Source organism: Acomys minous (assembly GCF_964271855.1).
Source record: "Acomys minous genome assembly, chromosome: 10".
In the NCBI taxonomy this organism is placed as follows: Eukaryota; Metazoa; Chordata; class Mammalia; order Rodentia; family Muridae; genus Acomys; species Acomys minous.
The window spans coordinates 6921349-6936755 of NC_140491.1; the positions used below are offsets into that span (position 1 = coordinate 6921349).

At 44.1% G+C, this 15407-nt stretch overlaps 1 protein-coding gene across 6 annotated transcripts in view; it reads right to left on the reverse strand.

Annotated features, from left to right (window-relative positions):
* Positions 1 to 15407, reverse strand: part of WDR19 (WD repeat domain 19) — a gene marked incomplete at its 5' end in the record, with an annotated part of 191913 nt that overhangs the window by 41408 nt on the left and 135098 nt on the right. For 5 of the 6 annotated variants that reach the window (XM_084799504.1, XM_084799503.1, XM_084799501.1 and 2 more), the window contains 10 exons: positions 825 to 947; positions 1464 to 1570; positions 2344 to 2458; positions 2545 to 2717; positions 3149 to 3219; positions 3975 to 4148; positions 4409 to 4521; positions 6133 to 6213; positions 9768 to 9883; positions 13048 to 13163. In XM_084799504.1, the coding sequence (XP_084655630.1) occupies positions 825 to 947; positions 1464 to 1570; positions 2344 to 2458; positions 2545 to 2717; positions 3149 to 3219; positions 3975 to 4148; positions 4409 to 4521; positions 6133 to 6213; positions 9768 to 9883; positions 13048 to 13163 (1189 nt within the window). The remainder of the gene's footprint in view (positions 1 to 824; positions 948 to 1463; positions 1571 to 2343; positions 2459 to 2544; positions 2718 to 3148; positions 3220 to 3974; positions 4149 to 4408; positions 4522 to 6132; positions 6214 to 9767; positions 9884 to 13047; positions 13164 to 15407) is intronic. The other variant, XM_084799506.1, reaches the window with a different exon arrangement.

A 15407-nucleotide genomic window follows, 5' to 3' on the forward strand; every position in this document is an offset into this window, starting at 1 on the left:
ATTACTGAGGGATCTGACAGCTTTCACTGTAAAATCTATACAACACAAAAGGAAAAAGAATCTACACAATTCTAATAAATGTTTCCAAAAAGTTGAAGACAACTAACTCAGTTTTTGAGACCAGTATGGCCTGGATATCAAAATTAGAGAAAAGCACGAGAGAAAACAAGAAACCAGGTAGTGCACGCCTTTCATTCCAGCACTGGCAGAGGCAGGCAGATTTCTGAGTGTTGAAGGCCATCTTGGTCTACACAGAATATTCCAGGTCAGCCAGGGCTACATAAGAAGACCCCACACCACATTAAAAAAAAAAAAACTAAGCAAAACAAAAACTTCCAAAAACTAACACTGTAGCACAATGGGGTTGGAGAGACAGCTCAGCAGTTAAGACAACTGGTTGCTCTTCCAGGGGACCTGGGCTCAACAGTGGCTCACAACTGTCTGTAACTCTAGTGCCAGGGGTTTGACATCCTCTGCTAGCCTCAGTGGCCACCAAGCACATATGTGGTGCATAGGGATACCATGCAAAGCACCTATACACCAAAGTTTTAGCAAATGATCTTGACACCATGTAAAAGGAGAACACATTAGCACACATGAAGGAAAGGGCGGATGGAAGAGCCATGCGCAGCTGGCAGATAACTGAATCAATATTTGAGCCCCAAATGTCAGACTCCAGAGTCTACCCTTAAAGTCAGCAAACACTCATGCCACCTCAGTCCTACATGAGTACACAGCTGACCAGCTACTTCATTAGAGGCCTGAGACTAAAAGGTAAGAGGTAGACCCTGCTCATGCTCTGCCTTCCAGACACTAATACATACGTCGGTTCCATAGATGAGAAAATCACTAGTTAGGGCGTGGCATAAAATCCGGCACTTATCATCCACTGCTGGGAAGAGCCGAGTCTCACGTTCTTCCTGAGCGTCCAAGATTTCATTTTCTATCTAAAATAAAAAGATGTTTTAGTGGTTCATTGATTTCCCAAGTTCAACTACATAATCAGACTCGCAAACTCCCTTGGGCCAGCTTATGCCCCAAACAGCTGGCCCATAGGGCAGTCCCAAGCACCCTTTTCGGTGGAGGGTTATGTGCAGCAGCTGCTGATCTCCTTGGCTTCCCACATGCAGAGTCAAGAAATAGATGTGTGAGAAAACCTGGTCTAAAACCCTATCCTCACAGATGCCAGTCTACTAGTGTGTGTGTGTGTGTGTGTGTGTGTGTGTGTGTGTGTGTGTGTGTGTGTGTGTGTGTGGTGTGTGTGTGTGGTGTGTGTGGTGTGTGTGGTGTGTGTGTGTGTGTGTGTGTGTGTGTGTGTGTGTGTGTGTGTGTGTCTCATACAGCCAGAGATGGTTCATCCTTCATCCACATGGGTCTTCTAGCTCGACTGTGCACTGTGCTTCCTGGCCAAGGTTCCTGACTGTGGGACATTGGACTTAGGCTTCCGGAGCACTAACACTTACCAAATGAAACTGGATTTTGCCTTCAAAGAGTGCAGCGGCATAGTCAGAGTGAAGGCAAATGCTGGCCACGGTCCCCAGATATTCCACATCTTTTAACTTTTTTACAGCTGTAGCAATTTCAAAAATATTTAAACATTAAGTTATAGAACATATGACTGATAGATGTATACTTTGGCATGGCTCTTCTGAACTAAGCCTTGTTTCAGCCACTCTACAGAAACTCCTAGCTGCCATTTAAATTAACCATCGGGGATTTCCTAGTGGGCCACAGGGAACAAAACAAAAGCAGATAAAAATCACAAGCAAAGCAAGTCATGTGTGAGTGATAAGAAGTTAATGGAGTTTTCTATTTATTAGGTCCCTTCTGACTTAGAGTGGGGGAAAAGAGTAGGGAGAAGGGGGAAGGAAGACCAAGCTCCCCTATATGTTAATAACATTCTTCAAAGAACAAGAAACAGGGAGGAATGGACACTTTCCAGGCTGAGGTGCGCCTCAACAAAGCCACTGTGCAAGTGACGTCACACACTCCATTTCACCTCATCTGCTTCTTGATCCCTTTAAAGTAGCTTTAGCTCCAGATAAAGTCAAGTTCACAGGGTAGCTATAGTCCTTTAGCTGAGGCAGAAAGGGACACTGAGCCCAGGGCCTGTGTAACGGAAACGCTCACACCATGCTGTCCTCACTACCGAAGCAGAGAACACAATCTGTCTACAAGATTTGCAAAGATTAGAAAGAGTAGAAACAAAGCAATTTAAGTTAAGAATGCGATGACAGAAGGAAGGTGAGTGGAGACGCAGTCTTAAAAGTCACTTCTAGTGCTTTTCAAATGGTGCTGAAACAGAATGCTATGTGATGGACCACAACGTGGATTTAGACTTGCCATTTTCGCCAAGGACATAAAACCAAGCTCGATTATTCATCCCCACAGCCAGGTGATAGAGACCTACTGCGACAAAGTTGGGTTCCACGTCAACAGACACCGTGATTGGTGGCTCCTACAACACAGAATTGGAACAGTAGTGAACCAACTGTTAAAACTGTCCTCATTTATAAATAAGGGCAGACCATACAATTTACATACTCCTTCGATGAGGTTGGCCACGGTGACCTCAAGGAGGGAGGTGAGATATGCAATCCTTGTGTGACAGGCATCCCCAAGGATGGGCAACTTGGTCAGGAAGACATGCAGAGAGCCTCTTTGGGTAGACAGCGCTAGCAACTGACCATCATCAGTCCAAGATAAGGTACCCAACCCTGAAGCAATTTGCAAAATAAATCGTCATTCAAAACTATAATATACTGTTGCAGTCAACCAAATAAAGACTGCCATGCAATAGGCATACAAATTTTAGATGTCTTCTCCCCTAAATCATCTTGCCATTTCACTACACATTAGTAAGAGAATATGGGCACTGAGTCACTTGCTATGACTAACAAAGTACATATCCTTTGTACAACTGGGATTAAGGTAAAGTTTGTTATAAGCTGATGATACAAAGTACACTTACAATGTTTTAGTCAAGTAGTATGATTTAAGACAACTCCTAATGTAAAGAAACTATTTTAAGGAGCTTCAGTGAAAGGTGTTAATTTTATTCCTCTCACAAGAATGGAAACCACGCAGCAACTGTTATTTTCCACAACTACAGTAACAAAATACCAACCAGCTTCGGCAGGATCAATACCTTTATTTTCATCATCCAAATTAATTATAGCATACATGTCTCTTAATTCTGTCAAATCGTGGATTTTTATGCTGAAAAGTAAAGAGAAAGGAACATATCTTTTACTGGGTTTCATTCGGGCAGTTTTGTACACTGTTTCTAGTCACAGTCCACCCACCCTGCTGCTCTCCAGGGGCTGGTGTTGGACCCTCCCTCCCCACTTTCATCCCTCAGCACGCTGTGTGCTCTCTTCTCTGCAGCTTCAGCTATGAGGGGATGGCTTTTTCACATGGGGGGGGGGATGAGGGAGGGTGAGGGCGGCACAGGCCTCTATCTGCGCTCTAGAGCCCACTTTCAGGTTTCAGGCTACCATGAAAGACTGGAAGACAAATGGGGGACTCCCTGCTGAGTTGAGGCACACTGATTCTGGTCTCGTCCTTTAATTGGCCTGCTATTACTTAACTTTCAAAGCCCTCAGACTGCGCACCTGTCCTGGTTTATAGCTGGATCAGCAGGCGAGGCAGGTGGAGTGTGCTCCATGTCATCTAAAACTCCCATTTCAGCTTTAAGATTGATTTTCTAGCATACCGTTTTATTCCTTTGCTCTAGGCATAAAGCCTTTAGTGTTTTGGTTGCTAAAAGTCTTGCTATTTCACTACACATTATCAAGAGACCATGAGTGCTGACCATGTGCACAGGAACAGAGAAGTAGACTTAAACTTTGTTTTCGTTGTAGACAGTTCAAAGAGTCCAAGAAAGTGTGGGTGTCAGATCACATCAACCACAAGGTTCTGTTGATTTTCTGGAGCAGCCCCCACATTCCAAGAACTATGTGTCTCTAACTAACCAGTTATCTCCACAGGTAGCAGCTTTGTTCAGCGTCGGTGACAGTGCCACACTGGTTAGATTGTCCTTATGGTCACGAGCCTTAAATATCTCTTGCCCAACTTCTGGGAAGTGAGTAGAAATAGCCAGAAACGTTCCACGGGAAAAGCCAATCATGATGTAGCCATCGCCATACCTAAGGCCAGCAAAATGATGAGAGGATGGAAGAGGAAACGTACTACCACGGGCAGAGTGGCAGGAACCTTAACGTGATAAATATAATTACTTCATCAAGGCCCTATTGTGCATCACGTAACATGCTAGGTGGTGTAACACATGAAATCACAGACTGCAGCGTGGAGATGCCCTATATAGAACGCAATGTTATGGACAGACTCAAACATAATACGTAAGGAAAAAGCACACTTTTTTTCTATAATTACTTTTTGTACATACCAACTGTAGCAAACGATGTTGCCATAGGATTGCTGAAACTCCACATCAACTGGGTTATCTGGTTCATTCAGATGAAAAAGAAACAACATTTTCTTGCCAATTACTGCACTTATCTGCCAGAAAAGATAAGGAGACAGTGGAATGAATTACTTGGAATTTCACGAAAAGACTAACAAACAAGTCCAAACAGCTAGCCAAAGCTGACTGTGTTAAATGTCATGATTAGTGTAAAATGTAACTAACAAAAAATAGCAGAACGCATTTGCTGATGCATAGTCTGGCAAAGGTCTTTGGCGTTATATATTTCCAATGTACTTTTAAAAATACACTATAACACCTTTGTGGAGTCTTTTGAACACTGTACCTCTCATCAGATCCTGTGATGTTTAGGAAAGTGACTCAGCATAGTTTTGCTGCAGCTGGATTCACTTTTGCAGGGCCACGTGGCCTGTGAGCCAGCAGGACTACAGGTGTACGTCCTAAGGATAAGCTAGGGCTTCAGTGCCACTTTGCACCGGGCGTGGCTGAAGGAGGAGCCCTGTGTGACTGACAGGTAGCACCAGCTGCAGTTCTCACTGGAGGGTGTCCTTATGTTGGGAAGAGTAAAGTGTATATTAACTTATGTTAAAGATGACACTTTGCTGTATTTCCTGGATTCTAAAATGTCATCAAGTACAACAGCATAAACATTACCTAACACACTTTTGTGTTGATTATGAAAGTTATCTGGGATTTAGATACAGCAAGGAAATTGTACCTGTTAAAGAAACACAAGCTACAATTTTCAGACATCTGTTTACTATCTGGCAATGTGGTGGAAAAAAGATCTTAAATCAGATAGAAATCAATGTTTCCATTTTTTTCTTGTTTTTTTTTTTTTTTTTTTTTTTAGAGGCAGGGTTTCTCTGTGTAGCCCTGCAGTCCTGGAGCTTGCTCTGTTGACCAGGCTGGCCTCTGCCTCCTGAGTACTGGGATTAAAAGTGTTCTCCACCACCTCCTAGCCAAAGTTTCTGTTTTTAAAGAGGCCTCCTCTATGTTCTTGCTACCACAGGAATGGGACAGCAACTCCAGTCATAACAGAAAATGTCCTAATCTGCTGGATGTGAGGCAGTTAGCAATGGCAAACACAACTTTTAGGTCTAAGAGCCTAAGGTTTACCTTGGTTTAAGAAACAACAGATAGTCACATGTGGTGACACATACCTTTAATCTCAGCATTTGGGAGGCAGAGGCAGGTAGATCTCTGAGTTCAAGGCCAGCCTGGTCAACAGAGTGAGTTCCAGGACAGCCAAGGCTACACAGAGAAACCCTGTCTCGAAAAACCAAAGAGAGAGAGGAAGAGAGGGAGGGAGAGAGGGAGAGAGGGAGGGAGAGAGGGAGGGAGAGAGGGAGGGAGAGAGGGAGAGAGGGAGGGAGAGAGGGAGGGAGAGAGGGAGAGAGGGAGGGAGAGAGGGAGGGAGAGAGGGAGGGAGAGAGGGAGGGAGAGAGGGAGAGAGGGAGGGAGAGAGGGAGGGAGAGAGGGAGGGAGAGAGGGAGGGAGAGAGGGAGGGAGAGAGGGAGGGAGAGAGGGAGGGAGGGAGAGAGGGAGGGAGGGGGGGGCACAGAACAGAACAGAAACGAACAGAAAGAAGTTATCAAAGTTCGAGCCAGACTAGTAAAGGGAAATTGAACACTCTATGGAGCTACCAAAATGATTTGGGTGTGGATTAGAATTAAAATGCTTACTGTGTTTTCAAAAGAAGAAATTCGGTCATCTGTCTTGCTTGTGGAAAACTTGATGTCACTTGGCTCCGATTTCACTGGTGTCTATGGGGTAAGAAACACATCACTGTGAACAAACTCAATAATCCTGTCCTCAGGGTGGAGCTCAGTGACAGGACACATGGTAAGCATGTCCAAAGCCTGGGGTTCAGTTCACAGTTCCTTCTCCAAAACCTTAGAGATTCATTCTGGATATTAATAAAACATGAAGCTTGCTTTTATTTATGATTAATTTTGGACTGTGAACCTGAAAACCTTACTGCTACAAACCTAGAAATTCTGGATAAAACAGGAGGCTGAGGCAGAAGGATGGCCATGTGTTTAAAGCCAGCCTGGGTTCTGCAGCCAGGGCTACAGAGTGAGGATCTATTTCAAATGCAAAAAACCATGGGCTGGGGAATGCAGCTCGGTGGCAGGGCACTGGCTTACTACACATAGGTTCAATCTCTAAGACTGCAAAAATAAGACAAAACAAAACAACCAAACCAGTCTCTAGACTCCAGCAAGAAGATATATGCTGAGCAGCTTAAATAAGGGTGAAGCCACATAAGCGACGCTAAAGTGATCTTCTGAACCACAACAGAGAGACACAGCAAAAGAGGCAACACTTGTACCGTGTGCTCTGCCTACCACATGACACCTTAAGTGGCGTGTCTAATTTTGGAAGGAGACTTCTTGAGGCTAGAAAGTGGAAACAATTATCTTGTATGCAAATTCTGTTAAGATGTAATGCTCTGTAGAAAAAACATTCTAAGATCATTTCATGACTCAGAACAAAAAAATGCAATTACATATTGGGAATGCCAGTATGGGCGTCCAGACTGGGGCGTTGCAGCACGTACACGGTCTATCTATCCTTCTGTTTCTAAGGGCAACTGAACAGAATGGTCAGAACTGTGAGGTTACCAGAAGTTACCAGAAGTCGTGTCAGAGTACACAGCTTTTAGAATGCCAGAAGAATCCTAAAAACTATACGAGCTTGAGGCAGCGGCATGGTCGCACGGATTAAAGGTGTGTGGCGTATGCCTGATGACCTGAGCTTGATCCCCAGAATTCATACAATGGCAGAAGGAGAGAACTGACTCCACAGAGTTGTTCTCTGCCCTCCATCCATGTGCTGCAGCACACACATATGCACTCACGCACGTCACATGTGTGGAGGTGTGCACGCACACAACACACACACAGATGATGAGGAGAATTGAGGGTTTTAAAGCTTAAGATCTACACTAGGCAATGCTATGTGTGGTTCCAATCAACATGGCAGAGGCACTTATTTCTGCTTGACTTTTTCAAAGGATCCCTATTTGACTACTTCTACTTGGCTCACTATAAAGTCTTTTTCTTTCTTTCTTTCTTTTTTTTTTATTTTTTATTTTTGTTTTGGAGACAGGGCTTTTACTGTGTAGCTTTGGCTGTCTGGGACTTGTTTTGTAGACCAAGCTGGCCTTGATCTCACAGAGACTTGCCTGCCTCTGCCTCCCCAGGTGCCGGGATTACTACGGGCATGTGCCACTGTGCCCAGCTCACCACAAATTCTTAATCTCACTGCATACCTCAGTTATCTTGGGCAGCTTGGACTACAGCTTCCCCTCCTACCTGCTTTCAATGAATGACAGACACTGCCTTAACTACTAAGGTAAGTTTTCAGAGGGCATCTGGTCAGCCAGGTAAGACTAAACTCAAAGCTCCCTGGGAACAGCTGGGTGCAGCCATATGGCTGACCTGTGTGGCCCATTTAACATGGCAACAATGGAAACAAGCAAAGGCTCCTTCAGTGATTTCCTGCGTTCTTCCTCCCTTTCTCACTTTGCTGGGGCTGAGATGCAGCCATGAGCCTGGGTACTAGTGCTCATCTGGCAGGGTAAGAATGCATCCTAGAAGCCGGTAAAGCTCGGAGATGGAAGGGAGCTGTCATTCTGTGTGGCCTACCACCTCTCTACTGCTACATGAGATAGATGGGAAAAACAGTAGTCACGTTTTTAAAGTTCTTATCAATTGGGACTTAGAATTCAGTTATAACGTATTTACTTATTTAGTGATGCTAAGGCTTGAACACAGAGCCCCATGACTGCTCCCTTAGGTAAGGGCTCTACTGCTGAGCCACACTCCCAGCCTTTGTTACAGCATTTGCTTGCACTCTGTCTTATTTGGGTTGTTTTCTCTCTTTTAAAGATTCACAGTCTAAGGTTTTGTTGATCTTTACCATCCCGCAAAGCTACAGGGCTTCTAAGCTGTACCACAGAATTTGGTAATTCCTCACAAAAGGCCATGCGTCCTTCAGGAGATGCCCTGTATCCTGGCAGGACTGTGTGTGAGTAGGAGAGGCACGGTGCGTACAGAAGCTGGAGAACCTTCCTAACAAGCTTCTCTTAACTAACAGCGAGAGTCCCAAGAGAACGACACTAACTCCTCCTACCCACAGGACTCCGCCGCCTCCCACTCAGCGCCCACTCTTCAAAGGCTCCACTGCTTCCCAACGTCATGCACAGGAAGACGGAACTGCCTCTGCCTCCCGCGTCCTGGGATTAAAGGCGTGCGCCACCACCTGGCTATAACACAGATGTTTTAAGCTTCTGCATTTTGAGATATTTTGTTATACAGCAACAACTGGTGAATACATCACATTTTCAATTGTGTGTATAGTAGAGAGTAAGGTTTATACATGTGCCTGAGCAGATATTCCAAGCGCATTTCAGTCAATGCTGCCACGGTAGAGGCTCTATACCAGGGCACTAAAGGAGAGACAGTAGCTGAAAGAACAATCTCCTCACTGGCGACATTAAGTAGCTATTGGCAATATAAACTCCCTAAGGAAGGACCCTCTTAGAATCTAATCAATCTTGGAGAAGTTCTAACAGCAGTAGGATTTTACCTTAATTAAAATTTAGTCAGAAGTACTTTGGAAACAATTTAATATATCAATGAGAGATATTGGCTTTAGAGTCAGGAAGCTTGATTCTAAGCCCAGCATCCTCTAGTTCTTAGCATTGATCAGCATGCATGCCTAAAGTAAGATGCCATCACAAAATACTCCCTATAACCACAGATCTAGTAATCCATTAATACCATAGAGGAATGCATATTTCCTTTAATAACTAACATCCATCTTAAAGAGAAGTTTCCTAGTAATACATAAAAAAGCACTTGTTTGGTGTATACAAGTATGAACGTATGTGTGTGTACATAGGTGCTGCATATGTATATGGGTGCGTGGAAACAAAGATTTTTGACATTTAAAATATAAGATTGGGGGCTGGAGAGATAGATGGCTTAGCAGCTAAGAGTATTTGTTGCTCTTCCAGATGACCCAGGATCAGTTCCCAGCACCCACACGGTGGTTTGTAACCATCTGTAACTCCAGTTCCAGAAAATCCAATACCCTCTTTTGATTTCTGTGGGTACCAGGCATGCACATGGTGTGCATACATAACTGCAAGAAAATACTCCTACACATAATATTGATATCTTTTAAAATATGGAATTATATGCACAGTCCACATAGTGACTTAAAATTTTGCACATTAGTCTGATATAAAGCTGTTTCTTACAAGGAGAAGCCGACATCGCACACAGCAGGGGCCACAGTGTGTCACTACCTGTCTTATCGTGTCTCCTTCCTGGTTACTAACTGTAATCATTTTATCTTCACCTCCCAAAGCCAGCAGATTCTCCATATTCCAACAGCCACACGTGATTTTCTTAGTATGTTTTCCTGGGGGGCAAAAAAAAGGGGAAATTTTTTGTAGACACAGGAACTTCTCAAAAGAATAAGTAAAACTGTGGTGCTAATCTTACAGACAAGGGGTTCTACTCTCATCGAAGCCCTTAGCGTCTATGCAACCTTGCTTCAAACACTTCATCACCAAGCTGCAAACTGAAGTAACGGTACACACCACTTTTGGTCTGGATAACATACACAGGCCTTGGCAGAGAAGAATGTTTTCCTCTATAGACTTTGTTGATTTATCACAGAATTAAACGTGTAATGTTTTAAAAGAAGTAAATCCCAAAGCAGTAAAATTGTCTTCAGTACCATTCAGCCCATGGTCTCATAAATCTGTGACACAAGCTGACTCACCAAGCACAGTTTAACTGCTCACAGATACCTCAGGATAATTCATGACTGAGGTACAACTGGTGAGACCTGTGTAAGAGCAAGGGCAGCACTTTCTTCCTGCCTCGCTTCCATGTGGCTGGTTGCAACATAAGGATGCAATACCCACGAGCATACAGCAGGCTCTCTGCTATAGGGTGAGAGGGGACACATTATAAGGAGATTGCAGGAAATTAGACAGAAAATACAAGGCCGTCCCAAATGATGGTAGCCAGGAGTGCTGGTAAAACAGACCGCAGCCTGGACATAACTGGAGGAACTTTCTGAAAAAACAAGAGGGCTTTTGAGATGTTAAATTGGGAGTGCTCATGGGTGTCTCACGGAGGGTGTTCAGTAAGAACTTGCAAGTGTGAGTCTAGCTCGTGGTGTGGAAGAGCTTTGGATTCAGGAGTTCTTGGTGTGGACAGTACTTCAGATTAAGAGACCTGAGCACAAAAGCGACGGGGAATATTTAGAGAGAAGCCTGCAGTTGGCGAGATTATGCTGATCAAAGATTAAAGCAACCAGGCAGTGCAGCGAAACAAGAATGGGGAAGGATCATGTGAAGAGAGGCCAAAAGATGCGAAGACAAATGCCTGCCTTTCTTCTTTCTTTTTTAAAATTACATTTATTTAGTTGTGTGTTTGTGTTTGTGTTTATGTATGTGTGTGTATACACACATGGCATGTGCATATGTGCATGTGTGTTCCACAGCGCACATGTGGAGGCCAAAAGACAACCTTTTCGAGTTGATTCTCTCCTTCACCATGTGGGTTTCAGGGATGAACTCGGGTTCTTAGGGTTGGCAGTGAGTACCTTTACCTGCTGAGCCATCTCACTAGTCCATAAGTTCCTTTCTTTGCCAGAGAAAGGGAGAGGAAACCTTGCTTTTTCCTATACACTATCACATTGCTCAAAACTCAGGTTAAAGAGAACATCAGTAAGAACAGTTAGTGGACACTGGTGACCTAATGGGAGTAACAACCTCGTACTTCTGGGCACTGTGGTGACAGAAATGGGAGACTGGTACTATTTAATTAAACTGTCATACTGAGATCTGGGAATATCAAAACCCTGCAAAGCAAGGAATGCCAGCATCTGGAAACCTGCATATCTGACTACTATTCAGTGCTGGTAGATGAAGCAGCCATTGAGTGGGATGACCTGATTTTAAGAAAAGTTAAGAGTAGGACTTGAGAGATGGCACAGATGGCTGCTCTTCCAGAGGACCCAAGTTCAGATCCCAGCACCCAAGGCAGGCGGCTCACAATCACCTATAACTCCAGGTCCAGGAGATCCAACACCCCTGACCTCTGCAGGCATCTGCACTCATGTGCACCAACACCTACGTATAATTTAAAATAATAAAAATAAATCTTTTTAAAAAGATTAAGAGGGGGCCTGGAGGGATTGCTCAGTGGTTAGGGGCACTGGGTGCTCCTCTAGAGGACCCTGGTTCAATTCCCAGCAACCACATGGTGGCTCACAACCATCTATAATGTGATCCGACGCCCTCTTCTGCAGATAAAGCACTCATATACAATAAATAAATAAATAAATAATAATAAAGGTTAAGAGGGAAGAGAGCTGAGCCACAAATCTCAGCCAAGTGTGAGAGGGGCAATGGAATATTTCTATAAAGGTCCTAAGATGGGTAAATAACTCAAATCTTTTCAGGCATGTTTTATACGGTTATTAAGTAGGAATGTGGCAGAATTATATTCATAGTAAATACAAAGATCACACATAACACCATGTTCCTAGGACAGCCTAATATGAGAATGATCATGCTCTGACATGCTCTTTCTGAATACATCCAGTGTCAGATCCCTGGGTTTATAAATGTACTGGAGAACTTTTTCATAGATAAAATGGGAAACAAACGCTTACTGGAGTTGTACAGACAAGTTATATGGAAAACGTTAAGGTTTGTAACTGGGTGGAAGTTTTAGTTTGGTCTTTCCAACAGATTAATGATGCTTTTACTTCTTTCATTACTAAAAATTAAAATCAATACTAAGGAGAAATGTGAAAATTTGAAATGACTGGCTGCTCTTAATGAAAAGTACTTTCTCAAGTGTCCAGGAGATGCTGCTGTCTCCACCGTTTGTTGTTTTTCCGGCTACCTGCACGCAGTTAGCCCTGCTCACTCGGTCGCTCAGCAACGCCATGCTACCATGGAAAGGGTCAGTCTTCAAGGGTGCTGAAGGGGTCAAGGCCAAGTGAGCAGAGGTTAGAGGAACCAGTGCACTTCATGCCAGGTCAAACGGGCCACATATTCTGAGGCAAACTACTTATGGTCCAGTGTCTGCATTCAGCTGGTGTTTCGGGACAAGGTGGGGCGGGGATGAGGGACGCAGATGTCCCCTATGGAAGCAGCCACTGAAGGTTGCGATTCACTTATGATGTGGATTAAAATTAGTATATGTTAAACTACAACCACACTGACTAAAATTGACCACAGATAAATGTATGTGATCAACAGGTGTTGATGTGTGTGTGAGCTATTCCTTATCTAGAGACACAGCCTGGGTGTGAGGGGGAAATAGGTGCCTGTTATGTCCTGATGCCCACAGACACAGGCTGACCCTAACAGTCTGTCCTGTGTACCGCAGGACCTCTCAGCAAGCAGAAGCAGGATCTTCCTGGGCAGCTATCCAAGATGAACCGGGAAGCCTTTCTCTCCTAATCTTCTCTTGCCACCTCAGAACAGGCTGAGGCAATGGAACTGACTCTCAGAAGAGAATTTCAAACACAGAACAGTGCTTCTAGGCAGAACCTACCAAGAACAGGTATCTTTCGAGATGTCTGATGATTATAAATGAGCAAATTTCCTTTAATGGTCCCAACAGCCAGGAAACTTCCAACTTTTGACCAAAGAAGGAAAGACATCTGATCCCTGCAACATTAAAATATATATAACAGAATGATTTACACTCATAACTCTGTAACAGTCCTCTAAGGAATACTTCATGTATAACTTTAACTTCTGCTTAGAAACTTAGGTGCAACATTATTGGTTGTTGTTTTTTTTTTTTTGTTTTTTTTTTTTCCTGAGACAGAGTTTCTCTGTGAAGTCTTGGCTGTTCTGGACTCACTTTGAAGACCAGGCTAGTCTCGAACTTACAGAGATCCTCCTGCCTCTGCCTCCAAAGTGTCGGGATTAAAGGCGTGAGCCACCACACTTGGCTGGTGCAACATTATTGTTTATGGACTTTTAGCTGTAATCCCAGCACTTTGGAGGCAGAGGCAGGCGGATCGCTGTGAGTTCGAGGCCAGCCTGGTCTACAAAGTGAGTTCAGGACAGCCAAGGCTACACAGAGAACCCTGTCTCGAAAAACAAACAAAACAAAACAAAACAAAACAAAACAAAACAAAAATTGGAAACGGCGTTAAGATCATCTTAGAGCTAGGCTTGGTGGCACACGCCTGTAATTCCAGCACTCAAGGAGGCAGAGGCAAGTGGATCTCTGTGAGTTCGAGGCCAGCCTGGTCCACAAATCAAGTGCAGGATAGCCAAGGCTAAACAGTGAAACCCTGTCTTGAAAAAACAAAACAAAACCAAAAAACAGCATCTTGGCAGCACTTACATAAAATACTAATAAATAATGAATAGAGGTTTCAATTTAGCTGTTACAGCCTCAAATTCATAATGATTTGTGTTACTAATGATAGCTTTAACTATAATCATGGTCAATTTCAGAGATGAATGAGAATTTTGAGTGCTTCTCAGACAAACACAAGAAAACAAGATAAGAGTCTTGAGACCTCAGTTTCTTCAGAACATGGGATTGCTCTCGGGCTGTGTTTTCATGATCCTCCCAGGTGTGGCAGGCTGGAGTGAGTTCAGAGGATTCATTACAACTGCTATTGTTACCTGTTCATATGCCTCTACAGAAAAGCATGTTTCTGGTAATGTTTGGCTTGTATGCCCTGTGCAGTCTGTCAGCCACGTGCAGCTTGCCCTTGTGACTGTGTACTTTACTCATGTGACTCTACTTAACCCTCAGAGTATAAACTGTCTGATGTTCTGAATAAAGTTGGCTATTGCATGGTATTTCGGTCCATCCCATTTATCGGCTCTGTTCTCCCAGGCTCTACTGCCTCGAGAGTGGTGACCTGAAAATTTAGTGTTGTTTTTAAGGCAGCTTTTTAGGTCTAGGTAGATGTCTTGGTAGATAAAGTACTTAGTGCACATGTGAGTGGAGCAGAGTTCGGATTCTCAGAATCTGTGTAAATGCCTGGTGGGTTACCTGTAATTCTCATGCGTGTAAGGCAGGAATGGGATGCCCAGAGCAAGCTGGCTAGACTATCCATATTGGTAAACTTCGGGTTCAGTAAAGAAAGTGGACACTGATAAAGTAAGACTTGCCACATCAGCCCTGGGTCTCCACATGCACACATACAAATGGTACCACACACAAATAAACTCATGAGGGGTGGAGCGAGACAAGTAGCTTTCAATAGCATGGCAAATTAACTGGAGGAAACACTGAGAAACTTTTAAAATGGTGTATCCTGGCTGAGAATATAGCTGAGCTGCAGAGCACTGCATAGCTGAGCAAAGCCATGGGCCAACTCCTAGCTATGATAACAACAAGGGCTCCTGTTTACTGCTCCACCACTATCACAGCCACTGAGAGGCAGATGGAAAGCACTGCTTCTGAAAGATTTTTAGAGTTACATCTCTTACATGAGTGTGTGGGGGTGACACCACAGCTAAAGGACAGCTTGTCGAGTCAGTTCTCTGTCCACCACGTGGGCCCCGGGCACCACACTCAGGGCCTCAACGTGAGGCCTTCTTGCCAGCCCCAAGGTCTGCATGCACTCTGAGACTCTCAGGCGGGCTGTTTCCACAATTCCCAACTCTTTGGAGAATAGCTCCTTCATATACTGAGGGAAGAAATCACAATGGGTCCAAAAGAACAGTTCTCAAAAATTCAATCCCAGAGGCGGCAGCATCGCCCAGGAATGTGTTGGGAATGCCATCCATCAGAGCTCAGGGGTGGGGGATGGAGCTGTCCGCACCTCACCATCTCTTCGAGGTGACTGCAGTGTAGCTGTGTTTTGAGCACCACAGCTAGACCGTGGTTCTGAGATAGTGTTCTTAGGTACTTTTCCTGTTGCCCAGAACAACGAGTAA